This window comes from Pseudopodoces humilis, chromosome 28 (genome assembly GCF_049639895.1).
Source record: "Pseudopodoces humilis isolate 2021_Gansu_Grassland_sample_001 chromosome 28, ASM4963989v1, whole genome shotgun sequence".
NCBI lineage: Eukaryota > Metazoa > Chordata > Aves > Passeriformes > Paridae > Pseudopodoces > Pseudopodoces humilis.
In genome coordinates, this window is record NC_142227.1 from 745,000 (window position 1) to 767,881 (window position 22,882).

The 22,882-nt window shown below is 58.9% G+C and overlaps 1 protein-coding gene across 3 annotated transcripts; it reads left to right on the forward strand.

Annotated features, from left to right (window-relative positions):
• Window positions 1-157: 157 nt before the first annotated feature.
• Window positions 158-22,361, forward strand: SH3GL1 (SH3 domain containing GRB2 like 1, endophilin A2). Of its 3 annotated transcripts, none has more exons than XM_014260268.2 (10): window positions 158-340; window positions 13,861-13,929; window positions 14,032-14,104; window positions 14,626-14,769; window positions 16,118-16,251; window positions 17,127-17,285; window positions 17,642-17,745; window positions 18,457-18,581; window positions 19,023-19,079; window positions 20,478-22,361. In XM_014260268.2, the coding sequence occupies exons 1-10, from the start codon at window positions 296-298 to the stop codon at window positions 20,672-20,674; spliced, it is 1,107 nt and encodes a 368-aa protein (XP_014115743.1). In that variant the 5' UTR covers window positions 158-295; the 3' UTR covers window positions 20,675-22,361. The 3 variants fall into 3 exon arrangements, with proteins under 3 accessions (XP_014115743.1, XP_005531680.1, XP_014115744.1); XM_005531623.3 differs by having other exon boundaries at window positions 19,026-19,079; XM_014260269.2 differs by lacking the exon at window positions 19,023-19,079.
• Window positions 22,362-22,882: the final 521 nt, after the last annotated feature.

The window sequence follows — 22,882 nt, forward strand, 5'->3', positions numbered from 1 at the left end:
GTTAGCTCCCAACAGGCCCGCCTGTCGCGACACAGCGACTCGCTCCGTCGCTCCGCGGCGGTTCCTCCGGGCCGGCAGGGGGCGCGCTGGCTCCGCGGGGCGCTCCGGCCGTGCCGCTCGGTGGTGGCGGCCGGGGGCGGGGCCGGGCGGCGGCGGAAGCGGCGGCGGGGACGGGCCGGGCTGGGACGGGCGGAGCGTCCTGAGGCTCCCGAGGCTCCCGCCGCCCCCGCAGCAGCTCCCGCCGCCCGCAGACCGGGCCCCCGCCGCCACCGGGGCAGGCACCGGCACCGGCACCATGTCGGTGGCGGGGCTGAAGAAGCAGTTCTACAAAGCGAGCCAGGTGAGACACCGGCACCCCGCGCCCGTTCCCGCCGCCGTTGGGCTCCGGGGAGGCCGCTCTTCCCTTACCGGTTCGGAGAAGCCGTCCGGGCCGCTGCTGCCCCGGCGGTGCCCGATCCCCGCCGTTATCCCCTCCCGGTGTCCCGGTGCGGAGCCCGCCGGTTCCCCCGGTGTCCAGCCTGGCACCCCCCGGTACCCCGGGCTGCTGGCTCCCGGTGATCCCGGGGGGCCGGTTTGGGGGTCCCGTTCTCCTGAGGGAGGGACGCGGGCAGGGGAAGCTCCTCCGCCGGGGAACGGGCCCGGTGACACGGGGGGGTCACGGTGGGGAACGGGGGTGATTCCCCTTCCCACAAACGGCACAAACCCTCACCCCGGCCCCGGTACAGCCGGGATGCGCCGGGATCCGGCGGCTCGGGAAGCTCCCGGTGCCTGCGGAGCAGCCGGGCAGGGCTGTGGGGCCCGAGGGGGAGCCCCGAGCACCGGGAAAGGACCGGGGACGGTCGGAGAAAGCTGCTCGGCCTCGGGAATTGCAGGCGGGATCGCGGAGTTTGTGTCCTTGGAGCTCTTCCCCCGAATTCCCCGTCCCTGGAAGCGTCCAAGGCCGGGCCGGACGGGTCCCGGAGCAGCCTGGGGTGGTGGAATGGGATGGAATGGGATGGAATCTCTCGGGTCTCTTCCAACCCCAACCATTCCATCATTCCTTGTGGGAATCGGCCTCGAACAAGGTTCCTAAACCCCTTTTCCCTCACCCTCCAGCGAGGGGTGGCCATTCCCGATCCCCCCGAGCAGAATTATCCTTCCCACCGCTTCCTGTTAACAGCTGTGAGGGGTTTTTTTAATGCGTTTTGGGAAGGATTCAGGAATCACAAATCCCCCTCTGCTGCTGCTTTCCTGCCCCTGTTTTAAATTCCAGATAAATTTGGCACAGATCGTGTTTTCCATCACTGAGTTTAAACCCTTTCAGCTCATCCCACCCTTGCGTGCGACGTGTGTCTCCTTGGCTCTATTTCCCCAAATCCATTTTATTTACCCGGCAAAGCAAAATAACAAATTCCTGAAGTCATCCCCCACCCCCTTTCCCACTAAACCATGGTGGGGTGGGGTTTTTTTTCACAATTTCCATGGGGAAAGGTCGTGCTGGGAATTTGGTGTGGGAGGATTTTGCCGGCCTGGTGTCAGGAGGTGAAAACCCCTCGGTGACTCAGAACTAATGTGTTCCTAAGCCCGAAAATATCATTTTAAACCCCTCAATGAAACTGTTTCTTGCAGGAATTACAAATTCTTCCAGAGGTGCTTCCCCCCTTGCTCCAGGGACAGAGGTGTCCATGATTTAAGGATGCTCTGACTGGAAACTGGGAGTCACTGGTTCCAGTTTGGCCATTTTTTTGTCTCCTCCTTCCCTTTCTCCCCTTCTCCCGTTCCTTCCCTTTCCCCCCTCTGGTCCCACTCAGCCCTTGGCTGAAGGAGGGGAGGATTAGTTATTTTTTGGCTCCCTTCAAGCCATCAGACGCTGCCAAAGCCCAACATGTGGAAGATCTTTCCTAAAATGTTACGTTTTGTTCCACGTCTGTCCTTAATTGAAGGGAAATGGAGGCAGGACTGGGTTCTGCAGGGACCCCGGAGGGTTTGGGATCCCTGTCTGGGATCCAGAGGGAGCAGGGCTTGGCTCGTGGGCCTCATCCATGTGATTCCTCCAAGCCCACGTCTCCCCTGGGTGAGGCAGCCGGGCGCCCACACGCGGGAGAGAACCCGGAGTATCCTGGAAAAAAAATGAATCCGAGTCGTGCTGGCAAATGCTGCGGATGGGGAACGGCTCCGAGTGCGTCCAGAACAGGTTCTGCCTGTTCACAGCAAACTGTTCTCTGAGAAAATAAAGCTGGAGAAAACATTCTGAGGAAGGGGGAGAAACAGCAGCAGCTTGGAGCTGGGAACAGGGTGGGAAGTCCCTGCCTGCCTGGTCCAAGGTTCCATCCAGCCGGGAATTCGCAGGGACCTTCTGGTGTAGAAACAGCTTCGTTTGCACCGTTTGGGTTTTGTACAAACTGGTGAAAATCCTAAAATCCTGCAAATCTTCCCAGGCAGTGGGCAGGACGGGCTGCTGTTCCCAGGGAATCCCAGGGAGTGCTGGGGGTGTCGCCAGGGATGGGGAGCAGCACGGCGGGGCTGGCTGATCCCGGGAATCCTGCCTGGATCCCGCTCACCTGGCAGCAGGAGCAGCCCAGGAGCTCTCTGGAATGCCAGGATTGCCGTGTGCTGCCCTTTCCAGAGCCCACAGCTGCTGGGGGTGCTGCCCACGGATCAAGGGAGGCCTTGGGCTGGAGGAGACCCCGGAGCTCATCTCCTTCCATCCCCGGGAGTGTGCCAGGCCGGGCTGGACAGGGCTGGAGCTCCTGGGGCAGGGGAGGTGTCCCTGCCGTGGCAGGGCTGGCACTGCCTGGGATTAAGGTCCCTTCCAACCCAGACCAGTCTGGGGCTCAGCCCTGGGCGCTGCTGTCATTCCAGACTGGATTAATGTGCTCCCAACGCCTGTGTGAGCTGAGCCTAAACCCTGCCAGGCCTGCCTGGGCTCAGGAGCTCGCGCTGGCCCAAGCCACAGCCCAGCCTCCTCCACATCCAGAGCCATTTTCCAGAAGGAGGGAAGGCAAGTGCTAATTAAAACTCAGCAGCCCGTGGCACACACGCATTTCCCTGAGTTTGATGACAGCTCCCAAGGCTTCCAGAGGTATTTTTGACCATAAATAGCCCCTTGCTCCCTGCCTGGCCCGGGATGTGCTCCAGAGGCTGCGGCTGGGCCCAGCAGGACCCGGCATTCCCGAGCTCCTGGGCCAGCAGGGAATGATTTCCGTGCGTGAGCTTCCCCCAGGAGCTGCCGTGGTGTGAGCAGGGTGACACTGAGGGGACAGCAGGGAGGGCACTTCCCCTTTGCTCTGGCCTTCGTGGTCATCGCTCTCGGTGCTGCTGAGCTGGGATTTCCTTCACTTCTCCTTGGGTTGGGATTTCCTCCTTCCCTCCTCAGCCGGGCTTCTCTCTGCGGTGACTTTGTGCTCTGCTTTCAAATGTGGGGTTTTTTCTTCCCTTTCTCAGATGAACCTTTCAAAAGCTCCTTTTTTTTGTTGTTCATTTGGGGCATTTTGATAATAAGTCAGCCCTGCTCCCTCTGGCGTCTCCAGGCTTCCTCTGGGATGCAGGAGGTGTCTTTGGGATGGTTTGGGTTGGAAGGGACCTTAAAGCTCATCCCATTCCATGGGCAGGGACACCTCCCACTGTCCCAGACTGCTCCATTCCAGGGATGGGGCAGCCACAACATCCTTGGGGAGCTGTGCCAGGCCTCAGCCCCCTGTGAGCAGGGAGGGGAGCAGGGAGTTCCTGTGGGAGGGATTTGGCAGCGGCAGCCTCTAAGCTCCTTATCTGTACACGGGAATTTGGACTGGGAAAATGAGGGATTTTTCTGATTCCTGCCAGCCCAGAGCCTCCTGCCAACCTCTGTCCCACAGCACCTGATGTTTCTGTATTAACATTAACCTGGGCTGGGTTCCCCTGCAGCTCCTGGGTTTATCTTTCCACATTAATCTGCTCCCGAGGCCGAGGGAGGCTGGATTTGCTGGGGTGACATCCTCCAGCTCCGCTTCCAGCCGAGATCCATCCCGGAGCATCCTCCCCTGGCTCCCTGCAGCCCTGCTGGCACTGGGGCTGGCTGTTCTGCTGATGTTTCTGTGGATCCACGGGGAAAAGGAGGCTCAGGGGAGCCTCCTTGCTCTCCACAGCTCCTGGAAGGGGGTAGGGCTCGGTCTGCCAGGGAACCGGTGACAGGAGCGGAGGAAACGGCCTCAGGGAGGCTGGAATTTGATATTAGTGCAAATTTTTTCCATGGAAAAGGTTGTCAGGCATTGGAACAGGCTGCCCAGGGCAGCGGTGGAGTCCCCATCCCTGAAGTGTTCACAAGACACGTGTAGGTGGCACTTGGGGACACAGAGGTGAGCTCAGGGTCCCACAGCTCTTTTCCAGCCTTACCCATTCCATGACTCCACGTGTGGCAGGGGGAAGGCAGAGGCTGAGTGTCCCCAGAGCTCCTGGAGGCAGGGATGAGGTGCCAGTGCATCCCTTCAGGCCTGGCTGGTGCTGGCTGGACACTCACAGAGCTGCCTCTGCCACATCCAGGGGAAAACCTGGTATTTTCCTGTGGATTCCCTCTCCTTTTCCTGCATGATTTGGCATCAAAACGCTGTCCCTGTGATGGCTGGTTAATCATTGCTGGAGCTGAGCAGCCCCAGAACCAAGCAGCTTTCATTTTTCCAGGATTGTTTCTCTCCAGAGTTTCCTATAAATTGGTTTTTCCCCCCATTTAAGGTTGTTTTTGCAGCCATTGGGCTCTGACAGGAACGGGAGCTCCGATTCCTGGAAGGCAGAGGCACAAACCAGAGCTGGGAAACTCCAGCTCTCCATATCCTGCTGCATTTGTTCCCCTTGCCGTGGCTGATGTCAGCCAGGGAAAGCGTTATCCTGCAGCTGGGGAATCTGGGATCAGGGCAGGATCCGTGACTCAGGCCTGGGGGGGTCGTGTGGATGCTGAATCCACGTCATCAGCCTGAAATCATGGATTTATCCAGCTGATTGCACAGGGGATGGTTCCTGGATGCAGCGGCAGGAAATCCTTCCTCCCCCTTTTCCCTGCCACTGCTTTCCTCCTGGGAAAGAGCAAAATGGGGATGAGCTCAGGCAGCCTGCCTTGTGAAAGCTGATTCATTTCTTTAGCACATTCTGGGTTTTTTTTTCCTTTTTCCTCCTCTCCCCCATCCCTGCATTTGCCAGAGCCTTTTGCCAGGGCTCCCAGCCCCATCCCTGTGGGAATTCCGAGGGCTGGGGAGGGAGCAGGGCTGCAGAACCCCAGTGCCAAAGCCCGGGCTGCCCTCGGGGATGGAGCTGGGATGTGAGGGGCTGGTCCTGCTGTGTCTGTCCCTCCCGGAGCAGGATGCTGGAAAGTCCAGGAATGAAATAAATCCCTAATCCTGATGGTTGTGGCTGTGTAATTCCAGCTGGACTCATTCACATGGACACTCTCCCTCTTGGTGTTTCAGAGGGCTCTGAGGTCGCTGTCCCTGCTCCTCCCCATCCTCAACTGCACGGATTCATCCAGCCTGGGATGTGATGTCTGGGGTGGGAGCAGGCAGGAGCCTGATCCTGGCTTTTCCTTGGATCTGCTCCCTCCGAGCTGTGCCACAGCCGTGTCCCAGCCTTCCTCCCTGGATCAGACGGGAAAGATCCAGGTCCTGGGAATGCCCCACAGCATCCCCAGAGCTTCCCTTTTCCTGAGCTGCTCCATGACAGGACTTTGTGCAGGATCCAGCCCAGCTTGGCCTCTCCCTGTCATTATAAAAGTGATAATTAATATTTTTTTCAGGTTTCCTTTTCCTGTTCCCCTCAGCCCCGTCCCTTCAGCCAGTGATCCCTTCCAGGAAAGGTTCCTGTGGCAGGAAGGGGCCTGGCCCAGGCTCAGGGACAAAGCTGGGGGTTCCTCTCCTGGTTTTGGGGCTGGGACTGCCTGGAGGTGCCCGAGGTCCTGCTCCTCTCCCAGTGGATGGAGAATCCATCAGGAGACTCTGGATTGCTCCTGCTTCCAAGAAAAGCCTTGGAACCCCCTTCCAGCCCTGCCACCAATAGCTAATTAATAAAAGCACTCCTCTTAAAGCCACTGGGAATTTTAGGATCTCCTAATGCCTGGCTATTAATAAAGTTCATGGTACTGTCACTAATTAAATTGCCTTTCTGCTCCAAAGAAAAAAAAAGATGAGTTAAACATCTCCATAATGAAATTCTGTCTTTGAGACAGGTTAAATTTGCATGATTAAAGCTTTAAAGGGCTTTTCCTAATTGAGAAAATGCTTCATAATTCATCCTAGAGCCTGAAAACCCGGCTGCACCCCCTGGCTGGGCCAGCCTTTATTCTCCAGTGGTAATTTATTAACCACTTTCCCGACCAAATCTGGTTTGGCATCCCAGGATTAGCCGCATTTAAACTTAATTTTGCCACTTTCATGATGAAAAAGGCAGAAAAAGGCTAAACAATTCTCTACACCCGAAGCAAATCCACTGCAGGAGAAGGTGCTGGGTGTTTGTTTCCTTTCCCTGATTTTCTTCCCTGGCCTAGGAACCGTCTTGTTCCCTGCTGACGTGTGTCCGTGGTTCTGGGGGAGCAGGGGCAGCACAAATCCACAGTGCCAGATGTTGGAGGAGCTCCTGTGCCACTAAAGCTCCTCCTGACTGCGCTGGGGGAGCTCCAAAGGGCAAAGGCTCTGGGATAAAACATCATCCAAATGTCATCTCCCGGGATTTGTGGGCTGGCTCTGCCTGCAGGGCGGCAAGGCCACGGTGATGCCAAGTGCTGGGGGGGATTTTACCCCATTTCAGCCACTCCAAAATGAGTCTCAGTGTGCAGTGAGGGGAAAAAATCGGGATTCAGCGGCGTCCTGGATGGGCTGGGAGCATCCAGAGTCCCTGGGTGTGGGGAAGAGCTCTGGAGGAGCTGGTGCACCAGTTTGATCCAGCTCCAGCCCTGGCAGCCTTAGGGGTGCTGGGATCGCTCCTTCCCACTCTCCCTTTCCTTAGGATGCCGTGCCCTGCTCCGATAGCCACGGAGCTTTTCCTACAATTCAGAGGAGCAAGGAAAGCGTGTGTTTACAGTGTCCTCAGCCATTTCTGTCCCTTTGATGTCTGAGGGCGCCAGGCCCGCTCCCGGTGTGGAACGTGCTCTGCACGGGGCTCTCCCGGCCGGGAACAGGAGTTTGCCTTCCTTTGGGGGGCCTCGGCTCTCTTTTGATCTCCCTGGTGGCTGTGGAGCCGTGTCCCAGCAGCTCTCCGTGTCCCAGCATCCTGCAAATCCAGAGCTTTTCTGTCCCCTGCTGTATCCTCGCTTTGGGTGATCCCAGCAGTGTCCTGCACCTCATGGAGCTGCTTTTCCTGCTTTTCACAGGGAGCAGAAATCCCTTCTGCTGCTTTGCTTTATTTTTTTTTTTTTTGCAGCTTGGTGGTTTTTTTTCCCAGGGATTTGCAGGTGTCTTGCACCCTCCTTTCCCTCTTTTTCCCCTTGTTTTCTGGGGAATCCCTCGGAGCACCCTCCAAACGCTGAGCACAGGACAAAGCTGGCTGCTCCTCCAGGACTGCAATTCCTGGGAGGCACTTTAAGCACTTGGCACTTTCCCATCCCATCTCAGGAGCAGCTCCAGAGCAGCTCCAGGTGTCCAGGGCTCGGATCCACTGGGGTGGAGCTGCCGAGGAAGGATGGCTCAGCAGCTCTGGACAAGGCAGGCTGTGATTCACTGCCACAGGACACGGGGAGGCTGCGCAGGAATCCTGCATGCAAGGCCGGGATTCCACGTTTGCCCTCAGTTTAGTGAACTTCCTCTCCATTGCTGAAGTCACTGGGAGTGTGTGAGGGGAAATCAGTGCTGGGAGAGAGGAGCTGCTTCCTTACGTGTTTGTGTTTTCCCTGGAACTTGACCCAGTTCCATGATTCTTTTTCCCAGCTGAATGGAAATTGTGTCTGGTTTGGTTCAGAGCGTGTGAGAAGTAATAACAGGAGAAAACAGGATGCAAATGGCTGTTGGGAGCTGCCCCCATCCCTCCAGCAAGAGCATTCCAAGAATCCTATGGAAACCCTCATCCTTTGGGATGAGTCTGCTCTGGGGACAGGCTCGTGCCCTTCAGCCCCTCTGTGTCCTGCTGGAAGAAGGAGCTGGGAGATGGCCCCGATGAGCCTGGTGAGCAGGGCTGACAGGCAGGGCTGGAGCTGTGCCCTGCAGCCCCGGAGAGGAGCAATCCCCACGGCCGGGAAGGAGCAGCTGCATTGCGGAGCATCCTCCCGGTGCCCTCGGCTGGGCTGCTGCTGAAATCCTGGGTTTGCCTTTAATTCCTGCTGTCCTCGTTCCTGCAGCCCATCTGCTGATGGAGATGAGTCACCCGATGCTGAGGAGGAGGAGGAGGAGGAGGAGGGCTGGCAGGTGGCTCCTGGAAAGCCGCCTGCGCAGCTCTTCCCTGCGCTTTCCATAGGATAAGATTACGAGCCGAGGTCACTGGGAAGTTTTTCCTCCTGGGCCGAGGGAAGGGAAGGAGCTGTTCATTGTTCCAGGCTGACCTTCCTGCTCCAGATCGAGGAATTCCTGTGGCGCTGTGGGGAGGGGAGAGATCCCGCTCTCAGCTGCTGAGGGGGTGGGAAGCTCAGGGTGTTCCACGTTTTCCCTGCGCACGTGTCTGGAGGCAGCCGAGCACCTCAAGTGCCTTGGCACGAGTCTGTTCCGAGCCAGTGAATCCACAATTCCATCATGGAGCTCATCCCTCGGGTGTGAGGCTCAGCCAAGACTGGCCTCTGGTGGGATGGGAATGGGAAAAGCGCAGGGAAGGAAGTGCAGGAGAAGGCTGAGGGTTGGAGAGCAGAGGGGAAATGCTCCTGGGAGCTGTTTCTCGGGAAGATCAGGCAGTGGAGTGTCCAGGTCCCCCAGGCAGGTGGGATCCGTAGGGATGACGCTGGGAGGCAGCACAGGGTGTGCTCCGAGGGGCTGGAGCCCGACAGCTCCGGCTGCTCCTGCTCCTCCTCTGGTTTGCCGGGAGGGGATGTGAGAATTCCCAGGGTCACAGAGCAATTTGGGTTGGAAGGGATCTGAAGGTCATGGAGTCCCACCCTGCCATGGCAGGGACACCTGGGACTGTCCCAGGCTGCTCCAAGCCCCGTCCAACCTGGCCTTGAGCACTTCCAGGGATGGAGCAGCCACTGGGAACTTGGGAATGTGCCTCCCTCTTCCAAGGCTGGAGGTAATTGTTCCTCCCCTGCTCTGCACAATAAACACTGGGATCTGTTTTCTTCTCCTCAAAGTAGGTCAGGAGTTGCTCAGATCGGAGTGAGCTGTGCTCGGGGTGTGCCCAGCTCGCCCCAACCCAGGCTGCCTGCTGCTCTGGGAGATCAGGGCTGGGATCCTGGGATGGGCTGAGCCCAGCAGGGCTGGGATCCTGGGCTGGGATCCTGGGCTGGGATCCTGGGCTGGGATCCTGGGCTGGGATCCTGGGATGGGATCCTGGGATGGGATCCTGGGATGGGATCCTGGGCTGGGATCCTGGGCTGGGATCCTGGGCTGGGATCCTGGGCTGGGATCCTGGGCTGGGATCCTGGGCTGGGATCCTGGGATGGGATCCTGGGATGGGATCCTGGGATGGGATCCTGGGATGGCCCGGGACACCTCCCAGGACCAGCTGGTTCTGCAGGGAGCCTCCGTGGCAGCAGAGCCGTGTGGGGCACTCCAGGAGAGCCCCCAGGCTTTGCCAGGTGCTGCAGCTGGGCTGGAGTGTTTTTCCAGGAGGTTCTGGGGTTTTTCCAGCCCTGCCATTGCCAAGCCCCAGTGGCTGGGTGACTGGAGCCCTTTGCTCCGTTCCAAGCTCCAGCACACGCACGGGGCTGGCGCGGCTCTCGCCGGCTCTGCGGGACGCGGCGCTGGGATGATGGGGATGACCCAAAACGAAGCTGGATTCCAGGGAGTCACGCCCTGCTGAGCTGGGGAGGTGCTGGTGGCTCTGTTTGGGTTTTACGGAGCATCCCACAGATCTGTGCCGTTGGGCACGGCTGAAACTGGGCACCAGCGATCCCAGTTAACCCTGGCTTTCCTTAACTCCTTCTCCTCCGCGTCTGTGCCGAGCTTTGGGGCTTCAAAACATTCCCACCCCCTTTTCCCTGGGTTTGTGGGCTGGCTTTTCCCCCTGGGCTGGGATGAGGGCAGAGCTGCTTCTCTGTTTGTTCATCTGCGGGTTTGTTTTTGTATTTCTTGAGGGCAACTTGCTGTTGGGAGGGTGGAGGGGAGGAAGAAGAAGGCTTTGATACCCCAGAGTCTGCAGGAATAAGGTTTTCAGTCGACTGTAGGGAACTGTTTTGATTGCAAGGATGGCAAATGTTTGATGTGTTATAAATAGGGCTGACTGCGATGGAAAAAAGAAAGTGAGTTTAAAAAAAAACCCTGATTTTTTTGGTTTCTCTTGGTGTGTTTTGCTTGTTTGAGGCTGAGGGAATTAGGGATAATTTTCCGTTTTAAAATATTTAAAGGCTGGAGAGCAAAATATTAAAATGAGGTCTGTGAAGTCCCATGGGGAAGCTGGTGATGAGCAGAAAATAACACGGACTGAGGCTCCCTGATCCATGAGCTGGGCAGATGAGACCTTCAGGGTGGATGTGCTGGAATCTGCCCTTCTGCAGCTTTCGAGGAGCTCCTTGGCTGGGGAAGTTTGGCTGCTGGCACCTTCCCAGCTTTATCAGGGATTCTGCTGGCGGTGCAGCCTAAAAATCACCTTTTTTTTCCTCCACCTCTGCCCCACCTCTGAATTCCCCAGCTGTGCTCCCAAAACCTCTCCTGATCTCCCATGCTGCTGGATTTACCCAGGCACATCCCAGCCGAACTCCTGGGAGCGTCCACAAGCATTCCCAGTGTTCTGGGAATTTCAGGGAATTTCAGGGCAGCTGCCAGGAGGATCCCTGTGCATCCCTCCTTCCCACTCCCCATGAACACCATTCCTGCCTCTCCCCTGTTCCCCCTGGCTCATTCCAACAACGGCTCTTTCATTCCCAACATCTTCCCCCACGCCGGGGCTGGGCACGGGGGGAAGTCGGGATTGTTCCCATTCCCACGCTCCTGCCAAGGAATCTGAAGGAATCTGAAGGAATCTGAAGGAATCTGAAGGAATCCCCCGTGAGCTGCAGAGTGGAGCCGTGGCTGGAGCAGCCTTGGGGCCGTGTCCGGCCCCCGTGGATCCGAGGATTCCTGGCTGGATGCCGAGCTCCCGGGAACGCTCCCTGCACCCCAGGAATCCGAGGCACCTCCCCGGGCTCGGAGCTGTCTGGGGCACATTTGAGCTGTGTCTTGTTGAGTGAGGGATGAATTCCAGCCCTGCCTCCCTGCCAGGGCCCTGTGGGTGGAATTCCAGGTGAAATGCCAGCGGGGAGCAGATTGGATCGGCCCGTGGCACCCGGCTGCAGCGCCCTGCGCCAATATTTGCTCTGGGAAGTGTTTGGCCGAAGGCTCCGGCTCTCCCAGGGTGAAGCCCTTGGATGTGTCCCCGTCCTGGATCCAGGGAGCCCAGACTCGTTCTGCTCTTCCACTCCCCAAGTGTTTGCTTTGCTTTTTAACCGTTTCCGTGTCTGCTCTTGCTGTCCCTTCCCAGGCTGGCCTTGGGAGAGGTTGGATCCCAGCCAGGGGAACAGGGATGTATCCCAGGCCTTCTCCTGGCTGCTCAGGAAATGGAAATGCAGAAGAATTGTCAGCACATCCTCCAAAAAGCCCCATAGCTGCTTCCTGGGGGAAGGGCTGCTGGAATCTGCAGCGCCAGCATTGCTCCAACTGCCTCCCCGTTCCCTTGTGCAATGTATGGATAAACCCTTCCTTCCTTCCTTCCTTCCTTCCATGGATCCTGGAGAGGTCAGTGCTTCCCAGAGGAAGGCAGGCACCTCCTCCCGCTCCTCCCCAGCCCCTCTGGGGCAGCGCAGTGGGATGCACAATGTGGCACTTGGGAAATTTGGCTCCCGCTCGCCTCGTGAGGCTCCAGGTTAAACAAGGAGCCGGTGCTGGCTGCTCCAGGCTGACATCAGGGGGATCCCTGTTGGTTTGTGTCCCTTCCTGGCGGGTTTGGGAGCGTGGGGATGTGGGGATGTGGGGATGTGGGGATGGGGTCCCTCCTCCTTCCCTCCCGTGCTGACGCCTCCCACTTTAATTAGAGCCAGCAGGGAGAGAACCTCAATCTTATTATTCCCTCGCAGCAGGGCAGCAGCAGCATTTCTTGGACGTCAAAAGGAGGATTAAATTAGTCTGGAAATGAGGGGGTTTTGCCTCCTTTGCTTCTCTGGGCTCTCCAGAGGGCGTGGAGCCTCCGGAATCGCTGTGGTGATGGATTCTGCCAGCCTGGCATGCGGCCCCTCGGAGCAGAGTGCTGGCAGGGGTTATTTACAGCTTCCCAGACCACAAATCCAGGGAGAAAAGTGGGAATGGAACTGCCTGGGATGCCTGCACCCTGCCCAGGTGTATCAGGGAACAGAGCAGGCTTCTGGAGGCGCCAGCTTGGTGGAAGGGATCCCGCTGTGGCTGTGGCATTCTTGGCAGGGGACAGGGGACAGGGGACAGGGGTGGCAGCTGGGGCAGAGCTGTGCTGGAGAGCTTTCCTTCCTTCCCTCTCTCTTTTTCCTTTCCTTTCCCATCTCTTCTTCTCCCTTCCCTTCTCCTCCCCGTGGTTTGGTGTCTCCAGGTGCTTCTGAACCTGGAGAATTCCCTAAAGGGGTCCCTCCTCCTCTTCCTCAGAAAACATCCAGCCCCATTTTGTATCCCCACGGGAGCAGGAGTGTTCCAGAGGAAGAAAGCCTCGATAAAAATCAAATGTTTGATGTTAGAGTAAACAAACCTGATTGTTCCTTCAGATCTGGAGTTTTCAGTACAAACAGGAGGAATCCTGGCAGTGGAAGCCTGGGAGCCGGTGCCAGGTTTCCCGGACCACTTTGGATGTCTGGATGGGGAATTTGCTGTTGTTTGGGGAAAATAACCACTAATTGCTCCCCACAACTCCCTGACAGGAGGGTGGAGCCAGCTGGGGGTCAGGCTCTGCTCCCAGGGAACAACAGGACGAGAGGAAACGGCCTCAGGTTGTACCAGGAAAGGTTTAGATTGGAAATCAGGGGAAATTTGTTGATGGGAAGGGTGGCCAGGCGCTGGCACAGCTGCCCAGAGCAGTGGTGGAGTCCCCACCTGAATGGACGTGGCACTCGGCGCGGGTTAGAGGTGAGCAAGGTCAGGTGTGGTGATCTTGGAGGTCTTTTCCAACCCCAGTGATTCCCTGATTCCACTTTTGGCCAATTCCCACGTCCTGCACCCCCAGGCACTCCCTGCCCGGGTCCCTGGGCTGAGGGAGGGACCCTTTGGGTTCACAGAGGCTGCGGTCACCCTTGGGCAGCTCACGGTGTGCACTGCGGGCTGCAGCTGCTCCTGCACCGAGGGATCCCCTCAAAAAGCTGCCGAGGCCTTGCCATAAATGAGCCCTGGCTTCCCAGCTTGCCAAACATCTCCTCTGACAAAGAATTCCAGCCCCTTGTCCCAGCTCCCGAGCTGCTGCAGCGGTTCCAGCCCTGCTCTGTGCTGGCTGCCGGGAGCCGAGCGTGTTCATTCCCTGTTTACTTGGAATTTGCCGTGTGTGAAAATGAGTCCTTGGCTCCAAATGGAGCTGAGAGACGCTTGTGCTGCTTGTTTTTTCCAGCAGGCGTTGGAGCTGGAGCCGTGGGCTGGGATTTAGGGAGCTGAGGAGCTGCTGGTGGGTGAGGAGCATCCTGACTGAGCCGAGCTTTGGGGGATGTTTGGGGGTTTGCTGGGGTCTTTTTCAGGAGCTCTGGGCTGTTCTTGCCGCCTCCTTTGTCTTGCAGGCGCTGTGTGGCCCATCCCTGTTCCCCTTCCAGGGAATTCCTCCATGAGGTGGGAACTCAGAGCCTGACCCCCCTCCCTTGTCCTTTCTCCACAGCTGGTCAGCGAGAAGGTCGGAGGGGCCGAAGGGACCAAGTTAGACGATGACTTCAAGGAGATGGAAAAGGTGAGTGGGGAACCAGAGCAATCCCCAGAATCACCCCATGGCTCCTGTGGGACTGGCTGAATCCCTGAGCTGATCCTCCCTGGGCTCTCGTCTCTGCTGCAGAAAGTGGACCTGACCAGCAAGGCTGTGACAGAAGTACTGACCAGAACCATAGAGTACCTCCAGCCCAACCCAGGTGAGGGCCTGGCGCTCCCCTGTCCCCTTCCCAGCTTCCCAGGGAAACAGGGAGCTGGGCAGGGAGACAGCTTTGGGTCAGTGGAGATCTGGGTTCCCCTCCTGTCCTGAATCCAGGCTGCTGAGCAGGGACAGATGCAGCCTTTGCCTCAGACCTAGAGAGGCCCTGAGGGGACCCGTTTTTCTCGGAATGTCCAGGAAAAGTGTTGTTTCTGGGCTGGGAAGGGGTGGCTGGCTCTGTCAGCCCTGCACCCTCCCAGCCAGCTGCTCCAGAGAGCGCTCCAGGGACCCTGGGAGGGCTGGGGAAACTCCTTTGGCCTCCCCTGGCCAAGCACTGGGGAACTATTTTTGCTTTGCCTCTTGGAAAAACCTTTTCTTCATAGTGAGGGATATTTCTGGGGGATGGAGACAATGGAGCCTCCCAGCTTTGTGTGCAGCAGGGGGGGAAGGAAACCGGGCTGGCAGCAGGCAGGGGGTGCAGGGAATGCAGAGCTGGCAGAGGCTGAGGCGTTTGTGTGGCAGCTTCCAGAGCCAAGCTCACCATGCTCAACACCATGTCCAAGATCCGCGGGCAGGTGAAGAACCCCGGCTACCCCCAGTCCGAGGGGCTGCTGGGGGAGTGCATGATCCGCTACGGGAAGGAGCTGGGAGACGATTCCAACTTCGGTGAGTGTCCCCCGGCCTCGGGGGCAGAGGGGGATCCTGCTTCACATCCCAGGTGTCCCTCGGAATCCTGGAAGGGTTTGGAATTTTGTGGGGCTTAGAAGGGGTTAAAAAACTTCCAGAGTGAGCAGGTTCCAAGAGGAGGAGAGGAGGTGTAGGTGGGATATTGGAAAGAATTCCTGTGAGGGGGGAAAGGCCCTGGCACAGGTGCCCAGGGAAGCTGGGGCTGCCCCTGGATCCCTGGCACTGCCCCGGGCCAGGGTGGAGCAGTGAAGGTGGGACTGGCTGGGCTTTAAGGCCCTTCCGTCCCAAACCATTCTGTTTCTGGGTGATCCCAGCTATCCTGGATCTCAATCCACTCTCTTATTAAACACTGAGATAAATTTTCACGTAGAATAAAAACTTTCCTCTAAACTGAAGAGCAAAGCAGGAGCGGGACAGAGCAAAGCTGGGAGTTTCACACAGCTCTGAAGGATCCCTTCCAACCCAAACCTTGCTGTGATCCCACAGGAACGCTGGAGCCAAGAAACCTTCTGGCGTGGCTGTTCCTTGTGGCCACGTGTGAGTGGCAGGGAGGAGGGGGTGAAGCCTTTTGGTGACATCAAATCCCCTGGAACCTCGGCCAGCGCACGTGATGGCCCCGGGCAGCACAGCTGGCTCTGCCAGGGCAGGGAGGAGCTGCCTTGCCTTAGGAAAATTAAAAACCTCTGGCTGCTTTTGGGACTGACAGAGGATTTTGGAGATCCTCCCTGGCCAGCTCAGAGCTCTACATCAATCCTGGCTCACAGGGACTGAGGAGAGCCAGGGCAGGAGGCTTCTAGGAGCACACACAAACTCTATTTCCTTAATGGCCTCCTTAAAGCAGCACTGGGGACTCCATCCCTCACTTCCAGGTTATTCAGAGTTATTACAATTAAAATAACACTTCTGGTCTATTGATTTTTCCAGCTGGACAGTGGAGAGATGTTTTCCCTTGACCCTCTCTCTCTCTCTCTCTCTCTCGTGCGTTTTCCTGTGTTCATGCATTGCTGAAATCGTTGTTTTGCCAAAGCTGCACAGGAATAATTTCATCTCTAAATGTTTCCTGCCCTGAATATGCTTTGCTCTGCAAGTCTGCCTGGCTTAAATGTCAGAGTGGCCAGAGCCTTAGAAAAGGATGGAGCTGAACAGTTTTCAGTGAGCGACTTTGAGCTCTGGGGCTGTCCAAGGCATGGAGCGACCTGGGGCAGTGGAAAGTGGGACTGGATGGGCTTTAGGATGTTCCCACCCCAAACAATTCCATGATTCTGGGACACACCAGGGCTTCCTCAGGCCGTGTTTAATTCCCCTCTCCCTGCTGCTGTCCCCGCAGGGGACGCGCTCCTCGACGCCGGCGAGTCCATGAAACGCCTGGCAGAGGTGAAGGACTCGCTGGACATCGAAGTCAAACAAAACTTCATTGATCCCCTGCAGAACCTGTGTGACAAAGACCTGAAAGAGATCCAGGTAAGCACCCCCTCTCCTCCTCATCTCCCTGCTCTCTGGGCTCTTTGGCTGTTGGTGCACGGAGCCTGCTCTGGAGTGCTGGGGACCAGGGGCTGGCAGGAATTCCCTGCACTGTGTGTGTTTTCTCCCTCCAGACTCTCTGCTATTTCCTCCCTGCTCAGCGCTGCTCCCGCTGCTCCTGAGCAGCCCAAAAGGCTGGATGCAGGTTGGAATGGTTCTCCCTTTGCCATTTTGATGGAGGGTGCTGTGGGAATACATCCCAACACCCCTGCTGGGCTTGCTGAATTGGGTTCTTAGTGCTGGGAGCTCCCAGATGGGATAAATTTGGGCTGCAAGCTCGCCTCAGGTCTCAGCATCCCAAGGAGCCCTCCGTGGTCTCACGGGGAGAACAGCAGCTCCAGTGTGCTACACACAGTCAGGTCCAGGCTTTGGAACAGGATCCATCCCAACCTCCAGGTCCCAGTCAGGTCTCCTGAGGGAGTTTCACTCTCAGTGGAAATAACCAGGTGCTGCCTCAGTGCCTGTCCGTACCCCGGTTCCGTGGGGCTGATTTACCATCCCTGCCCCGAGATCCGGGAGTGCAGTGCCCAGGAGCCACATTCCTGCTGTCCAGAGATCCCTGCAGCTCCTGGGGAGCTCTTCACCTTCCCAGAAGGCTTCTGTGGGGAACAGAAGCTGCTCTGCAGCCTTTTCCTCAGTGGAAAGGGTCTGGAATCATTCCCCCATCACACCCTGGGGCCTCTCTGCCACCTGGAGCAGAGGTGGGAGCCCCAGGGGATCGGGTGTCTGACACCAGTGAGCTCGGCCTGTAACCGGAGCTGTCCTCCCAAGCCTCTGGCTTTTCCCTCTTCCCTGCTCTCTCCATCCTCCCCCAGCACCACCTCAAGAAGCTGGAAGGGAGGCGCCTGGACTTCGACTACAAGAAGAAGCGACAGGGCAAGATCCCCGATGAGGAGCTCCGGCAGGCCATGGAGAAGTTTGAGGAATCCAAGGAAGTGGCAGAGACCAGCATGCACAACCTCCTGGAGACGGATGTGAGTGTGTGAGCGCAGAGCTGGGGGTCCCTGGGGCAGGCTGTGATCACACCCCGATTCCCACTCCTCCCGAGTGAGGTTCAGCTCTGGGAACGCCCAGATGTGGGTGATGTGACAGGTCTTTGATCCTGGCACCAAACAGGCTCCTCTCAGGGTGCTGGGGGTCGGTTTGGGGGGCAGCACAGCTGGGAAGGGTTTGGCAAACCCGGAGTGGCAGGAAATGGGCTCAGTCCCACACAGCCGAATCCCAAACCTCCCCTGGGCTCCCCACGGCTGCCTTCGCCCAGCCCAGCCCCGGGGCAGCGCAGGAGGCTGCAGCTGGGAGCAGCGCTGATCCCAGCCCCGTGGTTCCCCAGATCGAGCAGGTGAGCCAGCTGTCAGCCCTGGTGGACGCCCAGCTGGATTACCACAGGCAGGCCGTGCAGATCCTGGACGAGCTCGCCGAGAAGCTCAAGCGCAGGTGAGTCCCAGGGTGCTCCCTGGGGTTCCTCTGGAAATCACATCCTCTGGAAATCACATCCTCTGGAAATCACATCCTCTGGAAATCACATCCTCTGGAAATCACATCCTCTGGAAATCACATCCTCTGGAAATCACATCCTCTGGAATCACAGGGTCCCTCAGTGGATGGGGTGGGAAGCTCACACCTTCCACTACCCCAGGTTGCTCTGAGCCCTGTCCAGCCTGGCCTTGAAAAAGCTGTTGGCTGTTCCAGGTGGGGTCTGAATTTCGTTGGGTGTCTGATCCAGCCCAAATCCTGGCTGAGGAAGGCTCGTCCCACCTCTCCCTCCTCAGCCTCCCCGCTCTGGGGAGGACCTGGCAGCGCTGCCCTGCTGCTCTTCCCTCCTGGGAGGCACTGCGGAGTGGATCCCGTGCCTGCTCTGAATTTGGGAGGAGCTGGGAGGATCCTGCCAAGTCTGAGCTCTCAAACTACAGCACGAGTGTCCTCTGCTGGCCTGAATTCCTGAGCATTCCATCGTGAAACCTGGCACGTGTGAGCCCTCTGGAAGGGCAGATCCCAAACCCTGGGGAAGTCCCCCCTGCCAGGGACAGATCCCTGTCTGCAAAGCCCCTCCTGCCCTGGGCAGCCCCCCAGGAGGACAAACACCGTGTCCATCCCGTCCTGCTCCGTTCCTTGCTGCCTTACCCAGGGCTCTTTTCCCTGTCCCAGGATGAGGGAGGCGTCCTCGCGTCCCAAGCGGGAATACAAACCCAAGCCCAGGGAGACCTACGACTTCAGGGACACCGACCAGTCCAACGGGGGCTTCTCCTGCAACCCCACCCCCAAAGTCTCAGGTAACGCTGTCCCAGGTGTTCTCTGGTGCCTCTGGAGCAGCCTCCCAGGGAAGGAGGGCAGCTGCTGTGCCTGCACAGGATGTTCCCGGTGTGCTGGACGCTCCTGCGCGAGCCCGTGGCTCTGGAAAACGTCGGGAATGCCTCTAGAGCGGGCTGTTTTCTCCTGGGACCCAGGAGCCTGTGCTGTGTTGGCTTTGGGGATGTGCCAGAGGGGTCTCCAGCCTGGGCCTCTCGCTGTCAGTGCCAGACAGGAAAACTGAAGCCTCCCTCCCTCCCTTCCTCCCTCCTTGTCTTCCATCCGCTGCATCCCTCCCTCCCCGATCCCAGCAGGTTCCTAACAGCATGGGGGTCCTGCTTTTCTCCTAACAGACCCCTCTGGGCCCTGCCTGTCCCTGTCTCCCGTTCCCGTTGGTTTAAGCATGTCTCTCTTTTGTTTGGAAGCAGCTTCCACCTCTTTCCGGTCGGACAAGCCGTCCCGGTCCTCCGTCAGGAGTATCCGTGAGTTTCCTCCCTCTGCACTGCTCCGTGTGTGGCCTCCTCTCCCCGTCCCTCCTGGCTGCTCCTCCCCGCTGCTGCTGCTCCTTGGAGCTGCTCATCCCTCTGTGCTGAGCCTGGGCTGAGCCCTGAATTAACCTGAATTAACCCAGCCCTGCTCCAGTGGGATTTTCCACCCCAAAACCTGGGCCTGGCTCACCCGGAGGAGCTGCAGCAGCTCCCGGCACCCAGGCATGTCCTGATCCCGAGGGATCGGGTGCTTCCCCACCAGAGGTCAGACACCTCAAGGATTTCCCTGTTCTTGGAAGCACCCAGCCTGGATCCCTCCCACTGCTGCTCCCCGTGTCCCTGTGGAAGGCTGGAGGGAGGAGGCAGAGCCTCAGCTGGTGGAGTTCGTGGGGTGTGGTCCCAGCTGGGCCTCGGAGGGGTTGTGGGGTGATGTGGGGTCCGTGGTTCCTCCTGCAGGACCTTGGGATCCCGGCTGGGCTGGGGCTTGGAGCTGCTGTGCTGGGAGTGTGGAGCAGGGCTGTGGTGGTGGGGCCAGCCTGGTGATTTGGGGAGTTCTCAAACCCATCAACGTCTGCCTGCGGCTTGTGGGGATTTCTGAGTGCTCTTCTCATGCTGGGCCCTCCCTTGCTGTGGGTCTGGAATCGTGGAATGGTTTGGGTTAGGAGGGACCTCCAAGACCATCCCAATCCTTCCCTGCCCTGGGCCAGACCTCCCGCTGTCCCAGGCTGCTCCAAGCCCCGTCCCCCCCAGCCCTGGGCACTTGCAGGGATATTGAGCAGCTGGATGTGCTGGCTGCCCCTGGCGTGCCTGGGAGAGCCCCAGCACAGTGGGGAGGGCTGGGGGGTCCTGCAGGCCCCGGGGGTCTCTCTTAGCTCTGTCCCTTTCCACTGGGATTCTCCCAGCTCCAAAGCTGAGTCCCAAAATGCCAGTGCAGAGAGTGAGCAGCAGGAAATCGCACAGAAAATCCTTCTGCAGGCAAAAGGTGGCACTTAAATCCCAGAGCCGAGCTGGGGGAATGAGACTTCGGGCTTCTCCCGAGTTTTGGGGGGGCTGCTCGTGGATTTGTGGCCAGGGAGGCAGCTGCTGTCCTGTCCCCCCCAGGTGTGGGGTGACCCCTCCAGAGTCCCCCTCCGTGTCCAGCCCCACCACTGAGCTACAGGGCAGCCTCTCCCCTGTGCAGAGGGATGAGGAGCCGTGCCCGTGCTCGGGCTGGATCAGGAGTGCAGCAGGAGCAGCAGGCGGTGCTGGAGGCAGGAGCTGTGCTGGGAGCGGGGCTGGGATCACGGAGGAAGCCGTGGAAGCCGCCCTGGCAGCCCAGGCGGGATGCAGAGCCCGTGGCAGGATCCCAGGGCTGTGTGGGGTGCTGCTGATGTGTCCCCGCTGTCCCCACAGCCCCCCTGGACCAGCCCTGCTGCAAAGCCCTCTACGACTTCGAGCCCGAGAACGACGGCGAGCTGGGCTTCAAGGAGGGCGACATCATCACCCTGACGAACCAGATCGACGAGAACTGGTACGAGGGGATGATCCACGGCCAGTCCGGCTTCTTCCCGCTCAACTACGTGGAAGTGCTGGTCCCGCTACCTCAGTGAAACGGCGCCGCTCCCGCCCCGAGTGTCCCGAGCTCCATTCCAGCTCCAGCCCGCCCTCCCCACCTCGGGGCCAGGCGCTCCCAGGGAACAAACCAGAAGGGTCCCACGGCCCCTTCCCCCCAGCAATTTGGTTATTTTCCTTTTTTTTTTTCTTCTTTTTTTTTTTTATTTTGTCCTTCTGGTGCTTGAACTTCGGTACTTTGCCCACCCCCAGCCGCGGGCAGCTCTGCCCTGGCCCTGGCCCTTCCCAGTCCCTGTCCTTCCTTTGGATCCAGTGCCCAGATGAGCCAGGTGGGAGAGCTGGGATGTGTCCTGGGGATGTGTCCTGGACACACAGGAGAGCTGGGATGGACACTGGGATGAGCTGGGATGTGTCCTGGACACACAGGGATGAGCTGGGATGTGTCCTGGACACTGGGATGAGCTGGGATGTGTCCTGGGGATGTGTCCTGGACACACAGGGATGAGCTGGGATGGACACAGGGATGAGCTGGGATGTGTCCTGGACACACAGGGATGAGCTGGGATGTGTCCTGGACACTGGGATGAGCTGGGATGTGTCCTGGACACACAGGGATGAGCTGGGATGTGTCCTGGACACTGGGATGAGCTGGGATGTGTCCTGGACACTGGGATGAGCTGGGATGTGTCCTGGGGATGTGTCCTGGACACACGGCCCCAGGGCAGGGCAGCCCCAGCGAGCGCTGCCCTGTCCCCACGGATCCCCGAGGGATCAGGGGAGGGCAGCTGGGGCACAGCAACACTAAAACACGCAGAGAACACTAAGGCAGCCCTGCAGGGCAGGTGCTGAGCCCTGCCTGGGGCTCTCAGAGCCACCCCTGCCCATCCCGGAGGGACAGGAGCGATGTCCCCTGCCCGCCCGGCCCCTCCCCGCAGAGCTCAGCCCCTGGGGGGACCCTGCTCCTTCTGCCCGTGGTTCTTTCCTGGAGCTGAGGCTGTTCCTGCTACAAACTCCCCGCAGTCGCTCACACCCGAGGGGTCTCTGGAGAGGGAGGAGCTGGGTCCCAGCCCGGGCTGTGTCTGTGGTGGGGCAGAGCTTGTGGCTCCTGTGCCCGGGGCTCTGCACGTTCCCCCTTCCCGGGATCCCTCCTGGGGCTGGAGCTCCTCAGGTGCCTCCCCTGGCCCCCAGCCTGCCCGGAGCCCCCTCCCCGGGGCAGCACCCCTGCTGCGGTGGGAAAAGGGCTGGTTCATCTCAGTGTCACCTCTGCCACCCCTGGTCCCTCAGCTGTCCTTCCCGGGGCCAGGACTGGGGTTGGGCTGGGCAGAGCAGCTTGCTGGGCTCCGAGGTTTTCCTCCCTGCAAAAGTGGGTTCTCCCCTCGTGGAGCTCCAGCTCCGAGCAGGGCTGTGCTGCAGCTCCCCTGTCCTGCTGCAGGAGGTTTGTGAGTGTCCGTGTGTCTGTCTGACCCCGCTGTCCCCTCCCCGGTGGGAGCAGGGTCACGGCCCGGGGACCCCGGCTCCTGCTCAGGTGGATTGAAACGCGTTCTGTCAGCTGGGACAACTCGCTCGAGTTTGTTTTTGTTTTGTTTGGTTTTTTTTCTTTTGGGTTTTGTTTGGTTTTTTTTTTTTTGGTAATGGTTTCTCCTGGTTTTTAGGGGAAAAAATGATGACCCACAATTCTTGACTTGTATCTCTGAATGAAAGTATTAAATGTTTTCTTCTTTCTAATGGCTGCGTCGTGGGATCAGGGAATGGTTTGGGTTGGATGGGACCTGGAAGGTCTGGGCAAGGTCACCTCCTCCTGTCCCAATGTCCAGCCTGGCCTTGGGCACCTCCAGGGACCCAGGGACAGCCCCAGCTGCTCTGGGCACCTGTGCCAGGGCCTGTCCCCCTGCCAGGGAGGAGTTTCCTCCCCATCCCCTCAGTCCAGGCCAGGGCAGGATGTCCCCGAGCCCGCAGCGTCCCCAGCCAGCGGAGCCGCCTTTCTGCAACTGCTCTTTATTCAAACTATCACTTCCACGAGCCACTGACCCAGACACTGCCGCACCAGCACGGCTGCCCCGGGGCCGGCGGGAGCTCCGGGAGCTGCGGGAGCCCCGGGAGCTGCGGGATCTCCAGGAGCCCCGGGAGCTGCGGGATCTCCGGGAGCTGCGGGAGCCCCGGGAGCTGCGGGATCTCCAGGAGCCCCGGGAGCTGCGGGAGCCCCGGGAGCTGCGGGATCTCCGGGAGCTGCGGGAGCCCCGGGAGCT

Bases quoted from the DNA above. Each gene is read 5' to 3' on its own strand.
- SH3GL1 (XM_014260268.2), top strand. From the start codon at position 296: ATGTCGGTGGCGGGGCTGAAGAAGCAGTTCTACAAAGCGAGCCAG. The intron at 14,105-14,625 runs GTGAGGGCCTGG...TTTGTGTGGCAG, and splicing joins GTACCTCCAGCCCAACCCAG to CTTCCAGAGCCAAGCTCACC. The intron at 16,252-17,126 runs GTAAGCACCCCC...ATCCTCCCCCAG, and splicing joins AAGACCTGAAAGAGATCCAG to CACCACCTCAAGAAGCTGGA.